Here is a 22,340-nt window from a genome sequence, read left to right on the forward strand (position 1 = left end):
ATTGAGAAGAGCCTATCCTGGGGCGTTAATACTTATGAGCTGCTGAAAAAGTCCAAGCAGAGATTGTACTTCCTGAGAATACTCAGGAGGAATAACATTACACAATCGCTGCTGGTGTCTTTCTACCGTGCCTCAATTGAGAGCGTACTGACGTACTGCATTTGCATATGGTACACCAGCTGCACAGCGGCTCAGAGAAAAATTCTCCAGGGGGTCATCAACACAGCTCAAAGGATTGTTGGCTGCCCTCTCCCCACATTGGAAGAACTACACAGGTCACGTTGTCTCAAAAAAGCCCAGAACATTATAAAGGACACCCACCATCCTGGTCACTCACTGTTTGAACTCTTGCCTTCAGGCAGACGGTACAGATCAGCTAATACAAGGACAAATAGGTTTAAACATAGTTTTTACCCTACTGCAATAACAACTCTCAATGCTGCTATTAAATAACAAAATAGGCACGTCTGTTAGATTGTGTGTGTATGTATATGTATATGTGTGTGTGTGTGTGTGTGTGTGTGGGGGGGGGGGTTATAGGAAAATATTTGTTTTTAAATATATTTTATTTTATATACATTTTTATCTACTTACTGATGGATGCATTGACTGGAGAGCACTTTTAAATTTCGTTGTATTGATTACAATGACAATAAAGATCTATTCTATTCTATTCTATTCTATTCTATTCTGATTTGTGCATTATCAATATGCAGATTTTCAATAGTTCTAAAAGCTTCTCTTGACAAAGGGATCTCCTGTCCAAGTCTCGAGCAAAATGCATCAAGCCACATTGAGGCATTGCCTTGTGCTTCTCTAATTTTTTCTGATGCAGAAGAGCACTCAACCATAACTCTCTCTGTTAGCTGTGACCAGCTGGAAGAAATGGTCTCTGACACCTTCATTTGTTCATCATTGATGTACTTCACAACACATTCTCTTATAAACTCTCGGCAGAAATATTTTGGATCATTATTAATGTACTTAATGTATTCTTCAAAATTCTAATTTTCTGCCAAATGTTTCATAATGTGATGCTCCAAATTAGACTTATTTCCTCGAAGTGCTTCATGGTGATGTTTCAGGTAATCTGCTATTTCGATGCTTAATTTTTTAGAAAGTGCATAATGCATTGCTTCTTTAAGACCGTTTATTAAAACTGAAACAAAAGTCTTAACCGATTCTGCACCCTGACAGTAGCGCTTGTACAGCTGGAAGAAATCTTGCTTTTTCTTCATTAAGTGTGCAAGGGGGTCATTTTCTGACCTAAAGTTTTCATTTATTTTTTGGAGTTCCCTCATTGATATTTTGCAAACATAAGCAGATAAGCAAGCCTTGTACAAACTTGTGAATTGAAAACCATGGGATTTCTGATATTTGAGGGTCATTTCATCAATTTCTGTCAAAATCTCATGAATGAAATTCTCAGTAACGTCATTACCATCTGCGGCCTTCGTTTTAATTATCTTGCTGATATCCTCCAGAATTTGTTTAGAAATGTTATTTCCAGTTTGATTCATCTGAGAATTGTTTATACTAAAATTTTTGGCAAAGAATGATTGTTTAATATGCTTGCTGGTATCAAATTTGAAAACTTCCTCTGATTGATTACAAACGGCATCTTTATGTTTTTCAAAGCAAGTCAATAAGGCACTTTCGACCAAGCTCTGTATGTTTGTTTCTGTGTCCTTTGGATTCTTAGATGACAGATCAGTTGTCCATTGTATCCAAAGTCTGTTAAATTCATCCAGTATTCCATTTGGAGTTTGGTTATTGAGTGCAGATGCTGCAGCCATGCCTTTCTGAAACAAGTCTGTTTCATACTCCCTCATCTTGCTGTCAAGCTCTTGTTTGAGATTGCTTTGAATTACTTCCTTTAGACCTTTTTTATATGTTTCTTCAGTGAGCTCTTCTTTCAAAATGTCCAATCTTCTATCAATTAAAACTCTCCACTGAGAGAGAATATCAGAATGATGCTTATCCCTGAAATATTTGTCAACATCCGTTTTGATTGCTCTATGAGTATCTTCAAATATGCCTTTTATCTCTGACTCATTGATTGTATTTAACTCACAACTTTTCACTCTGCAGTTCAAGGTCCTTTGTGTCTCTAATGCCATTTTCCTTAATTTCCAAGACCACCTCTGGTAATCTCTCTCAAGATCACTGTACACCTTCATATCCAAGGAATTTCGGAAGTTAAAAATAAAGTTCTCATTTAGCAATGCATTCCATGTGTCTTTTATTCTCTCACTGAACTCTGACAGAGTGAGACGTTTACTGTTTGGCTGCCAGGTTGAAATTGTGAGCACCCTCTTCTTAAGCTCCTGCACATTCTGACTGTATGATGGGTTGGGTGGAGCCATTGGAGGGTCACCCTCCAAAAGATTCTTGAAGTAAAACACATCACGGTTCACATCAAACTTTATGATGTCATTGAAGCCTACAACCACTTGATTCTCTTCTTCTGCTGCAGCCCTGGAAATCTCATCACGTTTCTCTATAAGCTGTATTCTTCCTCCTTGGTTTTTGTCTTTGGCTGTAATGTCTGACACATTTTGGTGAACAAACATACAACTTGGCTTGATATTTACATTCTTCCTTCTCAAAAATGCCTGAAAACAAACCTGGAGAATGTTCTGAATTTCGCATAGATTTTCTCCCATTACATTTATCAGTGTAAGGTCACTGATTCCAATTATAAGGGTGGCCAATTCATTGTCATTTTTAACCACAACATCAGGGTCAGTTACTGTTGAGCGTAGTCCCTCTGTGTCAACTACAAGTACATAATCAAACAACAACTCGTCCCTTATTTGTTCCTCGACTGGGAGTAGATGCATGAATGCTCCTCTTGTGCATAGTCCTGAACTTACAGCAAAATCAAGTCCGAACATTGTGTTGAGGAGAGTAGACTTTCCAGAACTTTGAAGCCCTACGACAGAAATTACTAACACGCTTTTATCGCCAAGTTTGTGAATAAGTTTGTCCAGGACAGCACTGACCCACTCAATTGCCACATAATTTACATCTCCATCCATTAGTTCTAATGGGTGTCCAGAGAGCATCAAATCAACACCCATTTCAGGGAGCTTCTCAAGTGCAATTTCATGAATGGTCTTGCTCTCTTCAACAGACCTGTGGGATTCATATATTTGACTTATTTCACGAAACACGTGTTGAAGCCCAAATGTGGCATGCTTTATTTTTTTAGATAATTCACAAAGGTGAGTCTGGTATGTTATTTTCGCTCCATCTGATGCTTCTCTGTATTTTAGCCATGTTCTGTTATATTGTTTTGTAAGATCAACGAGATTATCTCTGAGAGCTTCATCAAGGCATTTCTTGAACCAGTTTAAAAAGTATAATCTTTCCTTTTCCTCTACATCGACAGCAGATTGAAGGAATTTTTCCATGAACATTTTTCCTGATGATCTTTTCTGTTGGTCGGCTCTAATCTTCATTTTCTCTTCAGCTATTTCAGCACGCTGCTGCTCAATGCTCATGTTTTTTTTGCACTGTATACGATGAAACTCTTTGTCTTTGACGCACCACTGCATCCACAACTCGCCTTGCAAAGGCAAATGAACATCTTTCAAACCTTTTGTCCTTTTCTCACCATATAATATGTCCATAAGCACCATAGCCTTTTTTCTTCCTTTCAATTCAACCTCTGTTTCAACTATGAATCCTTGCTGTCTTCCTTGTTCAAAATGATCTTTCAGGATTTTCTTCCGATTTCCTTTCGAGAGAACCTGATTAATTTTGAAAAGTGTTTCCTGGGTTAATTCAGCTTCATTTCGGTTTTTGGCAGCAATTCTGTTAGGATCACTTAATTTTGTTCATTGTGTCAATCCCAGAGAACAATGCAATTAAAGGTGTGCTGCATTCCAGAAAAGTTTTGATTCCTTCTTGTATTTCAGAATCACTGTGATTTTCAGGTAACAATAGTACAATGACGGAACTTATTCCCATAAGAAACTGGACCTGTTGTGGATGTTTGCCGGCATCACCATGGAGGTTGATAAAAGCCATACAGCTTTCAGAAATGTCACTTTTTTCCCTCCTGGAAGGTACCATGAAATCTCCGCTACCCCTTCCAGCAAAACTCGTGTCGTTGTACTTCCTCTACAGTGGCGACTGAAGAAAGTGGGGTGCCCATTCTTGTTAATCATGTCATTCATAATTTTGGATTTCGAGTTTATGGATGTTCCCAGTCTTATGAAAGACACAACTGGAAGAGATGTATCCAATACTGACCCTGCCACTGGAGATTCACTAGCAACAGCATTTGCTCATTGATAGTGAAGAAAAACACAGCATACACATCATGTATTCGACCACATCCGGAGTACAAGCTCCATACTTTAGTGCGATTTGCAGCCAAACACAAAAACAACTGACTGAGCTGAACATTAAACACACACAAATCTTTTCCTTTACTAAAAAAACACGAAATTCAAGTTAATTTCAACATTTACTATCCAGAGCATCTATCACTGATGCCGTGAACATTGACCACATTACTTGCACAAACACTAGGGCCACATCTGTAAAGTGTACCTAACTTCGGATATATGAGGAGACAGTAGATCGTCTTTTACTAGACTTTATTTTATAACATGACGCAGCCGCATACATGTCTCAGCTCAATGTTATCTTCCTGTAAATGCGTCACGCATACGTTGGTGCAGACGTATACCCAATTACAGAACATGACAGGTTCACGTGACAACATCCACACGAAGCCAGAGCTTTCCCTATCCGATGTTTTTTTTTTCCCGTTCAAAAAAAAAATTCCGTAAACACGGCGTCGTCAAGAAATATCTGCGTACACACGAAACCACTGAAACCGACTCAAAACGATGTAGTATACATGCCAGACCAGTATGTGGCACTGTAATTCTGCCACAGACATACACTAAAAACGGAGAAGAAGACTTAGAGCATGCGCATAAACCTTGCGCGCTGTATACAACAATAATATTAGGCACAGTAGCTTCTTTTTTTCTTTTCTTTTTTTCTTTTCTTTTTTACCAAGAACTTTATTGAACAATATGAACAACCATAAATGGCCTGGTACAAAATATGAGTCACGATAGTAGCGGACGCATAAAGCTTGCCACAAAGAACCGGCAAAAGTAATCATTGTGAATGTGTGAAATATAGCAAGGAGACATTTTAATTGTTTATTAATAAACTAGTGTTTTCTGTTTCAGTCTCGGATAAAGATGTTGACGATGCTGACTCGCCACCTTCGCAGTATTGTGAACGTGCCTATAGAGAGAAATGAACACTTGGATTACATAAGAGAGTTGTCTGTTTCTTTTAGTTTTGAATTGTTTTGTTTAAAAGTAGACATTTCAAGCTTTCTATATATTTCTGAGTTTCGGTTCGTTAATGAGATGAGCTCAGTTCACGAGCAATGCAAGTTATAACGCGCCGGTGCCTCCATGTCCTGATTAAATTGTCTGCTATATTTTCTTATTATTTATTAAATCCAGACTCCAGGCAATTGGTTGATGAAACATTGATTAAAATTAAGATACAATTTATACAAAACGAAATTCACTTTAAAGAAAGGTTTTATACAAAACAAAACTTAATGTGGTCAAAATGATGTCTCCCGATATATTGCGCATCTTATGATTACTCATGCTGTTCACTTTTCATATAATCAACATAGGCCTATAGATGAAATAAAAAAATAACATATTATTTACACATAAATATGAAACTAAATACATTTTCTTTAATGGCTACAACATTTAGGCCTATATAGAGACATTTAATGTCAGAGTGGAATTTGAGCGAACGCCGTTTTACCGGTGATCATGTGGGGCGGGGCGGGGGTGCGTTTTTTGAATAATAATCAAATAATTCCCAGCGATCGTCGAATATTATTTTTGCTTGAAACGCCCATCCCTACAAAATACGAAATGTCTTAATCAGACAACAGACAAACATCATAGCATAATAAAGAAAATATAAATAGGCCTAAATAAAGAAGTAAAATAAAAAAAGAAATGAAATAAAAATAGGCTACATTCAAGTAATTAATAAATAAAGAAATAAAAGAGGCTCAGTAGCTTCTGCAGCACTAGTTGACACTTGGTGTGATGACATCATTGTTTCACAAAATGTAGGCTACGGATTGGGCGTACACACGAAAAACGCAAGGGTGGCGTTTTCAGATTTATCCACCTTGGGACCCGGTTTAAAAAAATAGCGGTTTCAGTCTCCGAAAACGCCGGATACGTCTGGACGAAACGCCAATATGATACAAAATTTGTACGTATACAGCTAAACGCGTCTCCGTGTGCAGGCACGTGCACAGGTAGGGCTCAACCTGTGCAGAGCACATGCCCTTTTTGCCCTTACACTCCAAAGTGCCCTTTTTTTGGTGGTGTTTTATTTTATTTTATTTTATTTTTGATCAATGCTATTGGTCACCCTTTACGTCTGTCTGTCTGTCTGTCTGTCTGTTTTACAAATATTTAGCCAATAAAAAAGTTCTTAAAACGAGCTTGTGTAAATCTTATTCGATCCTCAAGCTGTCAGTAAGCTGATAACTCCGCCCCCTCTATATTCACTGAATCAACTGAAGTTCCACAGCAGCCGCACAGTAGACAGCAGCTGAACGAAGTTTTGCGAAGGAAGGGTAAATAAATATCTTGTTGTTTGAATAAGTACTACTAAACACTATGTCTATAAAGGCTCATATTTTATTTATTTGATGTCTGACTGACTGTAACGGTCACCAGCTGGAGTGCCCTTGAGAGCCACCAGAGGGCACTCCACATAAGACTATTATCACTCACAAACTACATTTCCCATAACTCACTGCCCGGACTCATCATCACTGATCACATACACCTGTACCTCATTCACTGATTGCATTCACCTGTATCTCATTCTGTTAGTCTCAGTCTATTTATACCATGTTCATTCATTCACTCACTGCGAAGTCTTGTTGTACTGATACTGCATTTCTGAGCGTTATTTACCCGTGTTTGATTCTTGTATTGCTGACCTTGGACTGTTTCACCGTTTCCTGATTGTTTTTCTGCCTGGCCTGACTTGGATTGTTTATTGGACTCTGATAATTGCTGCCTGCCCTGACCTCTGCCTGCTATTCGGATGTTCTCTGTGTTTCCTCCATTGATCTGTTCGCTGTTGTTGACCCTGCCTGTACGACTACTCTGTAATAAAGCTGCATTTGGATCTTCACCTTCGAGTCTCGGAGCAGTTCATAACACTGACTCACTGACTGAGACATGTGGGACGTCGCCTGAGAGAGAGGTCTTGGCTAGCATATTTGCCATCAAGTCATAGCCAATAGCCTACACTTAAATAGCCTGTGCGTGCATACAGTAGCCTTTCATCTTTTATAAAATGTGATTTTGGCCAAATGAACCTGTTTATGAAAATGTAATGTGATGCCGCCGGCTCCGTTTTAATGACCTACAAAAAAATGCACATTTGCACACATTCGCTGGTCAAAAACTATATATTGATAAGTAATACAACAACATATAATTTGTTTCTACCATCGAAAAATCATAACAGGTGCGCCCCTGCACCGTACTGGAACTTACACAAAGCGACGAGTGATCCTCGTCACCTAGGTAACATATATTTCTAAGAAATTTCTTCTTTGATTTATGATTGCTGATACACTTAATTTAACTATTAGGCTAATCATGTTATGGTAATAATATTAAATTATGGTTAATTCAAGGCTGTTAATATGCACGTATTCGCTATCTAGCTATTTTTTTTTTTATCTATAGTATTCTATAGGCTACTCTCCGCTCGTCCTCACATGTATAAAATCTACAGTAATGGTGTACTAGTAACTAAAAAAAAAACATTACAGAAGATCACTGTGAAATATTTATATTTTATCATGCAGAATGTAATTAGGGGCCAAGCACAGAATGTGCGTAGGCACCTATTGTATCTGTTGGCGTACCAAAAATAATTCTTCTTTTTCTTCCGCTCTGGGAGTCTATGGCAGCCCATAGAACCGCTTGCGGGAAAGTTGTGCAATTTGGCACACTGATAGAGGACGGACTGAACAGTCACCATAGCAAATTTGGAGTCTCCAACTCATTCCCTGTAGCGCCACCAGCTGTCCAAATTTGCACTCATGTTTATGCTAATAACTTTTGAACCACAAGGGCTAGAAACAAAATTCCTTTTTCCTCTGATTCCCTAGCTCAAGACGATTGCACCCTATGACGTCATTTTCCGTCATGAAAAGTTTTCCGCCATTTAGAATTTTCCGAAAAACCTACTTTTTTTAACTCCTCCTAGGCCGTTGCTCCGATTTTCACGAAAATTGAACCAGATCATCTACAGACCATGCCGACAAAAAGTTATGGAATTCAAGTTGATTCGCTTAGCAATTTTCGGAAAAACCCACCAACAAATTTTACGTAGCGCTTGCGAAAACAGACGTAAGGCTGTATCTCCGCAACGCTTTATTGGATTCAGACCAAACTTGGTACATGTCATCCCAACCATGACCTGAGGCTACATGCTGCGTTTCGGCGCAGCGCCACCTACTGGTCTGGAGATATGAAAATTGGCTATTTTTGCTTATAACTTCTGAATAGTTTGCCCAAAAATCATAAAATTGGTCTCGTTAGATTCAGGCCAACATGCTGAGTCGACTGATATCCAATTTTACCATATCGGCCATTTTGGCTGTCGGACATTTTGAATTTTGTGCTAAAATGCTGTATTTTAACCCTCTGAGGTCTGAGCTGTTTTCTGGGCTCTGGAGGTGTTCTGACATGCTCTGACATTTGTGTTTTTTTCTGTTACTAGTGACATTTTCATGGCTAAAGTCTGATTACACTGTATTCAGCACAAACTCTGCTACAATAATATATCAGCAGCATGTATGTAAAAGTTTGTAGTTTTGAGATAATGACATTTATGCGTGGTTTGTGAAAATACAAAAAAAAATTCTCACTGAAATAAGGCCATGAAACCCATACTGATTATTTCTTCACAATACTTTTGAAAATTGTATGACATAGCCTAGAATATTTGCTCCAAAACTATGTGAAAATCACCCTGACTGCTCATTCAGATAAGACAATATATTGATTTAAAATTTCTAAGATGTGTTTTGTGTGACAAAGCCATATGCGAAGAGGCGTGATCATCTCATGAATATGTAAGCTTTTCACACCTGAGAAAGACAAAGACACTCCCCTAACTGCCCTATTAGGAGCGATCAGGCCCTGTCATTCAGAGCAACCTTGCACAAAGAATGAGGAGATTTAAAAAAGAATGGCTTTTAGATTGTTTGGATTTATTTACAACACAATCCAAAAATACAAATGACAAAAGAGCACATTGAAAACAATGATCCAAAGACAGAGACCTTTGTGCCATTCCTAAAAACATTGTACATACCTTTAATTTCCAAGGTGTTTGATTTTCACTTTACCATGTTCATGTACAGAGACTCATGTGAATGTTGAAGTCAGCAGGACTCAGTGGCATCTGGTCCCTGAAAGAAAAAAAAAAAGAAAAAACTGTGAACATACTGATATCAAGAGAAACTATAGGGCTGCACGATTTTGGGAATAGATTTTAGATTTTTCTGGTTAAAATTTCTTTTTAAAATTCACAGAATACACACACACGTTTCCAACAATATATAATGAACACCAGGTCTGTTGTGCCTTGTAGGCATAGGCTACGCAGTGCTGCATAAAATAATAATAACAATAAATTAAATCTTCCAAAAGATTTCAAGAACAACTACTCTAGAGAAAAATATATTGATTATCATATGTTACTTCAAATGTTTCCATTCGTTATGATGATATGAAACGAGATAATAGTAAAAACATAAAGCCTAATGTTTGGTGCATTCTTCCTTTCAAACGCAATCGCGCTCCAAAATATGATACATTCAAACCCACAGTGCGCTCCAAAATATGATACATTCAAACCCACAGCGCGCTCCAAAATATGATACATTCAAACCCACAGCGCGCTCCAAAATATGATACATTCAAACGCCATCGCGCTCCAAAATATTAAACATTATGGTTATACATATCTATGTTTGAGCAGATATCCACAAACAGTATTTAACAGGAAACACGGGTCTAAATAGTATAATATTCACCATATATCTAGCAACAGTTCAACTGCAATGTGAAGTTTATGCAACAATACCATAAACTAATAAGTAAGAATTTCTTACCTTACATCTTTCTTGTCTTCAAATCGCGTTCTTCTTCTTCTGAGGTAAATTAATCCAATGGAAGCTCAGACGTGTCTTCCAAACTCGACGAAAAGCAGAGACTTGTGAAGTGTTTTGGTGTTTTGTGTTTGAGGTAACGAGGGCGTTCGCGTTCCATGTGGAGATTTGCATGTGAATCTCTTTTGCGCGAGTGGGCGTGTCGAATTAAAACATAATGAGCAAGCGTTTGAGATACTGGACATCCTGTTGGTTTTATACAAATTACTTAAACAGAGAATATTTGTTTGCAGTTTGAATCCGATCATTTAAAAGTACACACTTAAATGTGTATAAAGGTATATGGCTCATAAATGTGTGACAAGTATTCGCTGAGTTTTGTTTCAGTTTATAGACGTGCTCAAGAAAAAAAAGTTCACCGCGACGGAGAGGCAGAACGCACACCCTGTTTATTTTCTTTATTTTACAAAAGCACAATGTTTTGATTTGATTGTAAGTGGACACATACAAAAGTAGAAATATCACAGATTATTTTTTTATATTTCTTTTTTCTGTATAACCATAAATGACGGAGTAATTTAAGTTTATGTTGCTGCTATGTGAAAAAAATCCAGCAAAACGCGTCGGCGCGTTTCTCGACCTCAGAGGGTTAAGAACGCATGAACGGATTGTTACGAAACTTGGTATGGGTCATCAGCAGAATACCCTGAAGGAGCGTGAGAAGTTTCGAACCAGTGCCACCTTGTGGTCAACAGTTATAACAACATTTCCAAAAAGGCTAATAACTTTTGAATAAATCTGCCTATTGAAATGCCACTGGTCTTAATAGATTCCCTGGGTCACGCTGAGAACATAGATACCAAGTTTGCCATATTTGGCCGAACTTCCTGTCCGCCATCTTGATTTTCAAACAAAACCTACTTTTTCGAACTCCTCCTAGACCGTTTGTCCGATTTTCACCAAAATCGAATCGTATCATCTCCAGACCGTGCCGACTAAAAGTTATGGATTTCGTGTCGATAGACGAAACCGTTTTCGTATAGCGCAGCAGCAAAGTTGAGGCATGATGCTATTAGCACTATTCAGGCTTTATGCAATGCCTTGACATATTGACACCAAACTTTGTATGTGTCATTGTCACTTCACTCTGACCACATCACATCAGTTTTGTAACTGCGCCACCTATTGGTCGAAAGTGATAATCCATTAAATTATATTTTTAATTATTGTTTCTATGATTTTTCAGGCATTTTGCCTAAAATCCTCTTTAATGTCTTTAATTGCTCATTGTTGCAGTTGGTCTGACACTTTCAGCAATGTTGGCATGTCTTGTCATCTGATTGTGCTTGGCCCCGATAATTGCTGCTTGCAGCTATATTTCATGATGGAATTCATTCCAAGGCTTCATTTATTTGATCCAAAATACAGTCCTCTGAGGACACGTAAAAAAAATTGTGGGACTGAGCCTCTTGGTGGCGCTATAATAGAACAAAACATGAAATTCCCATTGACTTCAATACTGTTTTGTGAAATAAAATGCTATACTAAACAAATGCTTTGGTGTAATATTACAAAACTCAGAATGTGCCATCAGCACCATCCCCTGAAGGTACCCAAAATATTTCGAGACAGCGCCACCTAGTGGTCAAAAGTTATAAAAACATTTCCAAAAAGGATAATAACTTTTGATTAAATCTGGCTATTGAAATGCCACTGGTCTTAATAGATTCCTTGGGTCAAGCTGACAACATAGATACCAAGTTTTACTTATTTGGCCTAACTTCCTGTCCGCCATCTTGATTTTCATTCAAAACCTACTTTTTCGAACTCCTCCTAGACCGTTTGTCCGATTTTCACCAAAATCGAATCGTATCATCTCCAGACCGTGCCGACTAAAAGTTATGGATTTTGTGTCGATAGACGAAACCGTTTTCGTATAGCGCAGCAGCAAAGTTGAGGCATGATGCTAAAAGCACTATTCAGGCTTTATCTCTGCAATGCTTTGACATATTGACACCAAACTTTGTATGTGTCATTGTCACTTCACTCTGATCACATCACATCAGTTTTGGAACTGCGCCACCTATTGGTCGAAAGTGATAATCCATTAAATCATATTTTTAATGATTGTTTCTATGATTTTTCAGGCATTTTGCCTAAAATCCTCTTTAAATGTCTTTAATTGCTCATTGTTGCAGTTGGTCTGACACTTTAAGACATGTTGGCATGTCTTGTCGTCTTATTCTGCTTGGCCCCGGTAATGGCTGCTTGCAGCTATATTTATCCTTGCTTTCACATGGGCCCGGTTGCAGTCTCTTTTTTTCTGCCACTCCGAAGTCCAAAGTCTTTTGCATTTTACAGCGGGTGAATCTCTAGTTGTCACTGATGATTGTCATTTGAACCTTTCTGGATCCGTCATCAAATTAATAAGTTTAATTATATCAAGTGCTGTGAAAAAAGGCTCCACCTCCAACATCCTCACATGCAATATAACCTACTAGCCGAGACTACTTCTTTATGTGTACAGACGTGACGTAATGACGCAAAGACATGCTTGAATTTCCCGCAGAAATCCACCAGTACCACTGGAATTAAAAACATAGGTTATAATAGACATTTCTTGTGGTTCAAACAAATAGGGCTGGGTAAAAAACTCAAGCTCCTCTTCTCAATATCAAAATCCTCCACTATTTATCTTAAAAAATGTTCGTTGTAAAAATGTTGTGACCAGTGGTTTGTTTTACTGTATCCTCTGTGAGTCCTTGTTTGTCAATACGTTGTACGTTTAGCGTAAGAATTTGCACTTGACAGAAGCTTTTTATTATGGTTTATAAAGTTTTAAACATGGATGTTTGTCCTTACAAAACCTATCGCTTTACTTCAGAAGTATTTTTATTAACCTTGAACCATATGGATTACTTTTATGATGGATGGATGCACTTATTTGGGCTTCAAAGTCTTGGGTCACATTTACCATTATAAAGCTTGGAAAAGCCAGGATATATACATATATAATTCTGAATGTATTCATTTGAAAGAAGATAGTTCTTTAATATGGCTTTTATTATTAGTTATTTGTTTAATTATTTTACTTTAGTTTTACTTTAGTTTGGTTGGATCTCGAGAATGCATGAAGCTCTAGCATAAGTTCTGCCGGGAAGACTCAATTGTTACGTCACTTGTTACCTTCTCATCTATCCAAACATATTCCTATTCTTATGGTATAAAAGATTGGTACTTACACACGTCTGAGTTCGCAGATGCTGACGCTTCAATTCACCTCCATCCACCCCACCACCACCAAGATGGGTCTTTCCCTCCATCCTCCCCAACACCACCAGGATGGTCCCTTCCTATACCTCACAGAGGGTCAGCTGCGCCCCTGCCTTGTCTTCAGGCAGGATATGCAGATCCGGACCCTTGGATTCCAAACTACGGACGGGGCCTACGTCAAAGAATTTGATTGCTTGTTGGACTGTTAATGAATGTTAATTGTTACAGTATTTATTCTCCCGAGTCTTTCTGGTAGAACTATGGTTCCATTCCCCATCAGTTAATCACCTTTGCCCTGGAAGTCTTTCAGATATCACTCAGCATTCGGAACCTCATCTCCAATTACTTCAGCAGCTTCACTGTCTGCTACACAACACTGGAGGCAACGTCAGGATGGAACTACCTAGAGAAAGGTATCGCAATGGGTTGCTCAGTCTTTCCCATCCTCTTCACAGCAGCCTTTGAAATCATTCTCATTGGTGGGAGACAAATGGTCCGAGGAGTGAGAGGACAGTCAGGCCAATGACTGCCAGCGCTATGGAGTTATGGATGACGTAACCACCCTTCTTCAAACAGCAGTCTGTACCAACCAGTTAATGAAGAGGTTTGAAGAACTCCTTTGTTGGGCCAGGATGAGGATAAAACCTGCTAAGTCCCGGAGTCTCTACATACGCAAAGGAGCCAGAAATGATCACATCTCTTTCACAGTGAACAGTGAGAAGATCCCAATACTAGCAGAACAACCCGTCCAGAGCCTTGGGAAACTGTATACAGCCGACTTGTCAGATAAGCATATGGCTAACTCACCGAAGGTCTGATGCGGATCGACAAGAGCCATCTTCCGGGTAAATTCAAGATCTGGTGCTACCAATTCACATTCTATAGGCGGCTAATATGGCCTCTCAAGATGTGTGAGATCACCACCTCCACTGTGCAGAAGATGGACTCACAAGCCAACAACTACATCAGGAAGTGACTGGGCTTACCCTGAGCCTCTCCAGCGTTAGCCTGTTTGGGAGGAATGCACTTCAACTGCCACTGAGGGCAATCCTGTTGGGCTACAGACAGGAGAAGTTGAGTCTTGTACTAGAGCTGAGGGACTCGTCATACCCATCTGTGCAGAACACCAAAGCCCCAATCCGAACCAGCAGTCGACCAGGCTATCTGCAGGCTGAAACACAAATAGATTGTTGGCAGGACACAGTCAGGGAGAACTGGCCTGGGGTGGGGGACTGCTCCGAAGATGTGGTCCAAAGCCACAAGGAAGGAGAGGAGAGAACTAGTGATTTCCGAGGTGGTCAAGACAGAGGAGGAGAGCTATCAGATCAAAGCCCTTAGCCAACACCAGCAAGGACGCTTGACGACCTGGGAAGGAGTAATAAGCAGGATCGTAGATTGAGCTGACATGTGGAAGATCCCCTAAGCCAGGCTGAGTTTCCTCATAAAGTCCACCTACGACACCCTTCCAAGCCACACCAACCTCTGTCTTTGGTATGGCTCAGAGGAGAGCTGCCAACTTTGCAATGCCCCAAATCCGAGCCTGCAGCACATCCGGTCAAGCTGCAAAACAGCATTGACCCAGGGTCGGTACAGGTGGCGCCATGACAGAGTCTTGCGGAAGCTGGCGGAGATCCTGGAGGTACGCAGGGCGGAATCAGCCAGGGAGCGCCTACCACTGACATCAAGGTGGCAGATCCACTTCGGAGGAATGGAGGCAGCCTTTTAGAGAAAAAAAAAAAAACGGTACCTCGGGTGGTCAGCTGTCAGCTACCCGGTGGAAGTTGGCTGTAAGGGGTTCATGGGAGCATCTACCCAGCGCTTCACCGGCCCCAAACTCAGATAGGCTCTGAAAGACCTGGCCAAGGAGGCAGAGCAGGGAAGCTTTTGGCTTTGGTTAAGAAGGAAGGACCAGGCGTGGGGAAAGCAAGGGTCCTAGGGTCAGCTGTTGCTCCACCACTGTGAGATGTTCCGGGATTAATGGAGTGAAACATCAATGAAGGGTTTGCTCCCGGCTGATGACCCTGCAGCTACCCGCAATGGCACCGTCGGTATTCTTGTAATATGGCTTGAGGGGGAGTAAATCATGGGATAAATTTAATTTTGGGTGAACTATCACTTTAATAACATTGGTAAACATCACGTGATTGTGAGAGTAACACAGTAAAAATGGTGCGAAGGTGGTATGATATTCACTTCACAAAAAGTTTTACAAATAAAAAAAATGTAAAATAAACATTTATTGGGTCGATTTAACAACTGTTTTCTAAAACTGCAAGTACCCTGAATGATTAAATGACACTCACCAGTAACAGTCACAGTGATGCTCCGCATGATGCTGAAACTCTTGCTCTTGATGATCTTTAGTGTATAAAGTCCAGAGTCTGTGGAACTGATGTCTCTGATGATCAGAGAACATGAATACCGATATCTCAGCTTCAGTTTTTCTCTGAATCTCTCATTACTATCTCTCAACATATGTATAGATCTTACTGGGATCTACAGTGACCAGAGCGATGAGAGTGTCATTGAAATACCAAGTTATCATATAATTTTTTTGCATTAGTATACCAGCGTCTAAAGTGACAGATCCTCCCTCCGTGATCTTCTTTTGTTTTGCAACAGAAATGCCTGAAAAACAAACCAACGGATGCTGGAAGGAGCCATTTTTGACCCACACGCTACTCAGTTTACCCTTACAGAAAAAACACATGAACTTCACATGTGCAAAAACTCATGTGATCACATGTGACCACATGCACATGTGATTTTGCACATGTGAAATTTAACATGTAAAAACATGTGACTTTGCACATGTGAAATATGTGGATCACATGTGAAACATGTGTTTTGCACATGGGAAATGTGTGCTTTTGGAACATTTGCACATGTGATTGCATGTGAAACACATGTGAAACACATGTGATCACATGTGAAACCCATGAGCTCACATGTGAACCGTAAAATTCCCATGTGAAACCTATAATCACGTGAAACCCATGAGATCACATGTGAAACCCATGACATCACATGTGAAACCCATAAAAATCACATGTGAAACCTATAATCACATGTGAAACCCATGAGATCACATGTGAAACCTATAATCACATGTGAAAACCATGAGATCACATGTGAAACCTATAATCACATGTGAAACCCATGAAATCACATGTGAAACCTATAATCACATGTGAAACCCATGAGATCACATGTGAAACCCATGAAATCACATGTGAAACCTATAAATCACATGTGAAACCCATGAGATCACATGTGAAACCCATGAAATCACATGTGAAACCTATAATCACATGTGAAACCCATGAGATCACATGTGAAACCCATGAAATCACATGTGAAACCTATAATCACATGTGAAACCCATGAAATCACATGTGAAACCCATGAGATCATAAGTGAAACCTGAAATTCCCATGTGAAACCAATAATCACATGTGAAACGTAAAATTTCCATGAGAGACCCATGGAATAACATTTGAAACCCATCAACAATCTATGTTAAACCTACACCCCATGTAAACCTGCAACTTCATGTGAAACCCATGTAAAAATCATTCAGCAATATACCACATAAAATGGTAGTCCTACCATGTTCTTTTGTAGGGCCTATAGCCATGTTTCCCAACATTAAAACAAATAATTCAAATTTAGCTTTTATTTCATTTCAAAATATGCAGTACAAATTGAATGTTTAAAACAAACAAAGCAAAACCAAATTAAAATTATACATTTAAAAAAAGCCTCTAAAACAATGATGTATAAGGGCGTGTGTGTGTGTATTGTGTGTTTGTGAACGTGTGTTGTCTCAGTCCTGTGTGTCTCCTTCAGCAGGCATCCTGTTTTGGGATAGAAAAACAATCAAAGATTAGGGCAGTGCAATATGTCTTTTCCTCACAGATATCACTGAACTCAGAGTGAAATCTTGGCAGATGAGTCTTTAACGCACCCTTTGGTTTTGAATGTACACACACAATGTATGTAAATGCAGTGAAGTGTTCTGGTCACGTGCCAGTGTTTCAGTACATCTTGCTGTAGGAGAATTGACTGGCTTTTGTCAGAAAACTTGCAATGACGACAGAGCATCACTTTGGCTACACCCTGATGGAGAAATAAAAGTACAATTGATCACAAAAAATTATAATATTTTTATAATATTAATAATAATAATAATAATTTGACGCTTATAAAATAAAATAATGTAACATCACTATATTAGTTAGGCCTGTTTCCTTAAATTTGTGATGAAACCAGAGTTGCAACCAATTTTACTCCATATTGTAACGTATTTATAATTGAAATACACATACAATGGCTATACAATACAAAGTGTTTGCACATCCCTGGCAGTTGGTTTGTAAAATATCTTCATTGTTTTGTCAGATATCTTTATTTTGTCTGAAGATATGCAGAAAAGTGTGTGTGTGTGTGTGTGTGTTGTTGTTGTTGCTGTTAATTAGGGATGCAACGATACAATTTTTTCAGAACCGATCCGATACCAAAAATTCTGAGTATCGGCCGATACCGATCCGTACCGATACCAGCACAGGTTTTTTTTAATCAAGTAGAATTTCTATAACTCTGTGTTGAACTGATAATAAGAACTGAAAAAAAGAAAAACAACAACAACAAAAAATATATGATCATAATCTGACATAAATGCTAATAAACTAGATTAGTTGATAATTCAGTAAAATTTAGTCTAGAAAAATCACGAGTGCACAATAATTGTATAAAATCTGAACATTTTGTGAAAAAAAAAAAATGTTTAGTGGGGAACAAATTAGAGACAATAAGTGTAACACTAAATCTGGTAAAACTTAGCAATTAATAGCAATTATTTTATATCCTACTATAAAATTGAGAAATTTTTTAACTGTATAGCACAGCTGTTTAATAGGGCTGTCACGGTGAAGGATTTTCCCTTGCGGTAATTTTGAGTGGTTCAATAGCGCGATATGCGGTTTTACCGCATTTATTAATTTATTTTGATTTATTTAAATTTATTTGTTGCTATAAGTGTCACGATGTGGTCAGCATGCACAAAAACGAGTACATTTTCAGTAACCAATAAACCGAAACTAAACAGCGTCTCTCCGCATTGAAAGCCTGTCACTCAGCGCGCAGTTGTTACGGCAACGGACTGTCTTTGAGTGAGTCATTAAACCATTCATTTAACAACACGTTCAAAAACGCTGATTGATTCATTAAAAGATAGTAATGAAACAAGGTAAATTATTTTTAACTTTGAGCTTCACTTTTCAAGGCTCAGCTGACCAGCAATGCGTCGCATGGGTAACGCTGAAGCTTCACTTAATAGAGACAAATGGCATTGATTCAATGCGTGACTCACTAAATTTTGTTTCCCGCGACCGCGAGTTCCTCGTGCTGTGGATGCAGACCAGCGCTGCCTGTCGCTGATGCCATTCATGATAAATACCCTTTATTTTAAACGTTAAAAGGATGACAGGACAAATATTTAACTTTCCTTGGACACGACAACCTTTATACGAATATGACTTGACCTCAAAGACAGACGCAGGTAATCGCACGCGCTCAGTCGATCTCTCTCATTCACTGTCTGTTTAGGCTTAAGTGCAACTCCACGAAGCCTCTGTACAAATCACCATAATAAAACCATGATCACCACGTCTTATTATCATTAACTTATTTAACATTCAATACACATGAACAAAACAAGAAGGGTATTGCCTTATGAAAAAAGAAAACACGCGAATATCGCGGTTGCTGCGGTTACTTGAATTCCTCTGCGGTTGGCTTGTCAGAAGCGCGGTACTGCGATATTGCGGTTATCGCGACAGCCCTAGGTAGCAACATATGATAGATAGGACAGAACAAGAAAGGCTATTAATAATCTTTCATTGCGTCCCTGTATTATGATATGAAAGGCTCCAATACAGTGCGGCACAAAGCGCTTTTATGCGCATCCCAAGCGCAGAATGATGCGCTTGAAGCAACATGAGTCACAGTGCGCAGCGCGTCGAGTCCGCATTGAAAAGTTTCAAGCACAAAGAAAATACATATTGATGCGTAGTGTATTATACAGTATCTATCTATGCAATAGTCTATTCAGCATTTTCTTTTAACAGTTTTAAATTTCAGTTACTGTGCGCGTGAAGAACAAATAGTGCTCTGACTTTTCTCCAGTGTTGTGATCTAACAGACACCCGGTAGAAAGTAACATGATTAAGGTACAGCAATAAAATCCAGCAAGATAAGAGTTGTTTTATGCGAAACCATAGACCTTTATCTACAGATCAAGTATAATAATAGTAACATTGAATCATCTTGGAGAGAGTTTCATCGTGTTAACTGTCGTAACCGAACGCGACGCGCTGTTTGAATGTTGAATGAAGAATGATTGACAGCCGCAGCTGAGAGAAACATTTACGTGATCTTGAATTTAACGACTTAAATATTCATTTATATCTCACATTATACTATATAGGCTAATGGTTACAGAACACTTATAATATTGTGCACAAAAATGTATGGTGCTTTATAATGTTTGTGTGCCTTTTGTGTGGCTTAACAATAACACAGAATAGTATACACACAATATCGGATTTGGATCGGCCTCGTCTGACCGATACCCGATCCGCCAAAAATGGCAGTATCGGAGCCGATATCGATACTGAGTATCGGATCGGTGCATCCCTACTGTTAATAAACTAAAAATAATAGGCCTATAATTTTATTAAACAATTGAAAATATTACATTGTAACTGTATTAAAAGAAAGAAAAAAAAATCCTACAGTTTTTTTTTTTTGATGCTTAATTATGCATTAAATTCAGGTAGGCTACTGAGTCGCTGTCCTCAGTGCCGCAGAAAAGCGCCTACAATCAAAATCCTGGCGCCGCTAGTGCCTATCACATGTAATTTTGTAGCAAACTGTCTTGTGTGATTAAAGTTTTGAGCTTCAGAATTTCCGATAACATAGTGAGTTTTTAGGGAGCAAATGTTTCAGTGCACTGTAAGGATTTTGTGATAAAGACGGCCATTAACCACTGACTACTGAGCTAGAGAACTGAGTGATATTTACCCAGAGTTTAGCACCTTGACTAGCTTGTTCAGGTGTGCTGGACTAGGTTGGAGTAAACCTCTGCATGTAAGTGGACCTTGAGAGACGATATTATATCTCCTGCAATATGTTCTGAACTTACAACACTGGTGTCCAGACCAAAGTTCTGCAGAGTTTCTGGTGATCCTGGATCAGCTGCTCAGGTCTGCTTTATTGGGTTTGGGAGCTAAACTCTGTGATCAGGACTAGATGGCAAACAATACTGTAAAGGGGAGAAGACAAACACTATTATTATGTTATAAATAACTTGTTCTGTGTTCATCTGCTAACCTGTTCAAAGTATGCATCATGAATAAGTGGTATGAATTTGCTCTTTTAATAACACTGTTTTACTACATTAATACTAACTACAAACCTGATAAAAATGACTGGTGGGCAATGGAGGAAAGGCTTATTTTGCCCTCCAGGTCAAGTACAGCTCGCTGCATCCTGACGTCACTTGATAACTATGAATTAACCATACAGTCCGTACTTTTAGGTTAAATAAATTAGATTATTTCCATTCATCCATTGACCAATTGTCAGCAAAATCTTCACAAAACTATCAAAATATCTCATCTACACATAATATGTGATTAAAAGCCCATACTTACAGCTCAAGTCTATAGTTAACCTAACTTAACGTTAAGTTACCTCAAGTTAGCCTAACGTTAACGGTTGAGATGCTAACGGACTTTTGCGAAGACACTAAGCCATTTCTATAAAGTAAATATTCAACGGAAGCGAGTCATTTACATGAAAGAAAGTATCAGAAACACTTGTATGTACAATTTGTGTAATTTTATGGACTAAACTTACCTTAAAGTAGTTAAAACAACAGTGAGAGACGGAGTTTCGCTGATTGTCAGTTGAGCTGCTGCCTCGTTTCCATGGTAACGCCCTCCGCTCCAGTTCAAATCGGTTCAAATGCGGCTTGAATATTCAGCGCGCGCGCCCATTAAAACACGTAGAAGTCACGCAGCATTTACATACATTTTGAATTGATGGAGTGAATTATTTGATAATCAGCTAAAATATCCTGAAACTTGATACATTATTATGTGGATAGTAGGCTTGTGGCCATCGCAAACTGTAAATAGAATGAAAATATAAAAGCATTGAAAACGTACAAGTCTGTCAGTTATATATATAATAGGCTACATTATAATATAATATATAGGCCTACCTTTAGGAATGGTAAACGCGGTGTGGAAACAAAATAGCAAAAACTACATGATATAATTATGAACGTTTTCTACACAAATTCACAGATGTGACACGAAGAACAAAGCTTTATTCTAAGTATTTTTTTTAATGTATTTCAATATTTAACAGTGCTTTACATATGTGAATATATTAATATTCACATGTGAATATATTAATAGTGCTGTTGTTTATCGGGGTCTACGGTGTTTAAACTACTTTGATGTTTAATGTTTTTATGGATGCATTATAGGCATATTTAATGTAGTAACTGTTAACAAATGTTCAGATATAGGTGTAATAATATTCAGCACAAGTTTTCAACGAGATACAAACAACTAGGGAGCGCTTTTTACTGGATTTATGCCAAATCATGTAGGTAGATGGTTTACGAACATAGGTGTTCACAAATAATGTATTTCTGGGATGTGCAGTGACACGTAACTTTGAAACTATTTCTACAATCTATTTATTCACTTGCTACAATAGACTTTAATTGTATTTATGCTATATTAGGGCTAAATGTGGTTTA

The 22,340-nt window shown here is 38.6% G+C and overlaps 1 protein-coding gene and 1 long non-coding RNA gene across 2 annotated transcripts; both read right to left on the minus strand.

The window, feature by feature from the left end:
• Positions 1 to 971: 971 nt before the first annotated feature.
• Positions 972 to 4,270, minus strand: LOC309476564 (interferon-induced very large GTPase 1-like). Its single transcript, XM_082139646.1, has one exon. The coding sequence runs from the start codon at positions 3,642 to 3,644 to the stop codon at positions 1,005 to 1,007; it is 2,640 nt and encodes an 879-aa protein (XP_081995772.1). The 5' UTR covers positions 3,645 to 4,270; the 3' UTR covers positions 972 to 1,004.
• Positions 4,271 to 16,206: 11,936 nt separating this feature from the next.
• LOC309475137 lies at positions 16,207 to 22,340 on the minus strand. Its single transcript, XR_014197527.1, has 3 exons — positions 20,709 to 22,340; positions 17,472 to 17,623; positions 16,207 to 17,361 (listed from the first exon to the last, which is right to left on the minus strand). It is a non-coding gene; the product is annotated as an uncharacterized lncRNA (long non-coding RNA).

The sequence above is a fragment of the Leuciscus leuciscus genome, assembly GCF_965113295.1.
Source record: "Leuciscus leuciscus genome assembly, chromosome: 15".
Taxonomy (NCBI): domain Eukaryota; kingdom Metazoa; phylum Chordata; class Actinopteri; order Cypriniformes; family Leuciscidae; genus Leuciscus; species Leuciscus leuciscus.

Excerpts from the sequence above, each read along its gene's own strand:
- LOC309476564 (XM_082139646.1), bottom strand. The coding sequence starts at position 3,644 with ATGGTGCTTATGGACATATTATATGGTGAGAAAAGGACAAAAGGTTTG.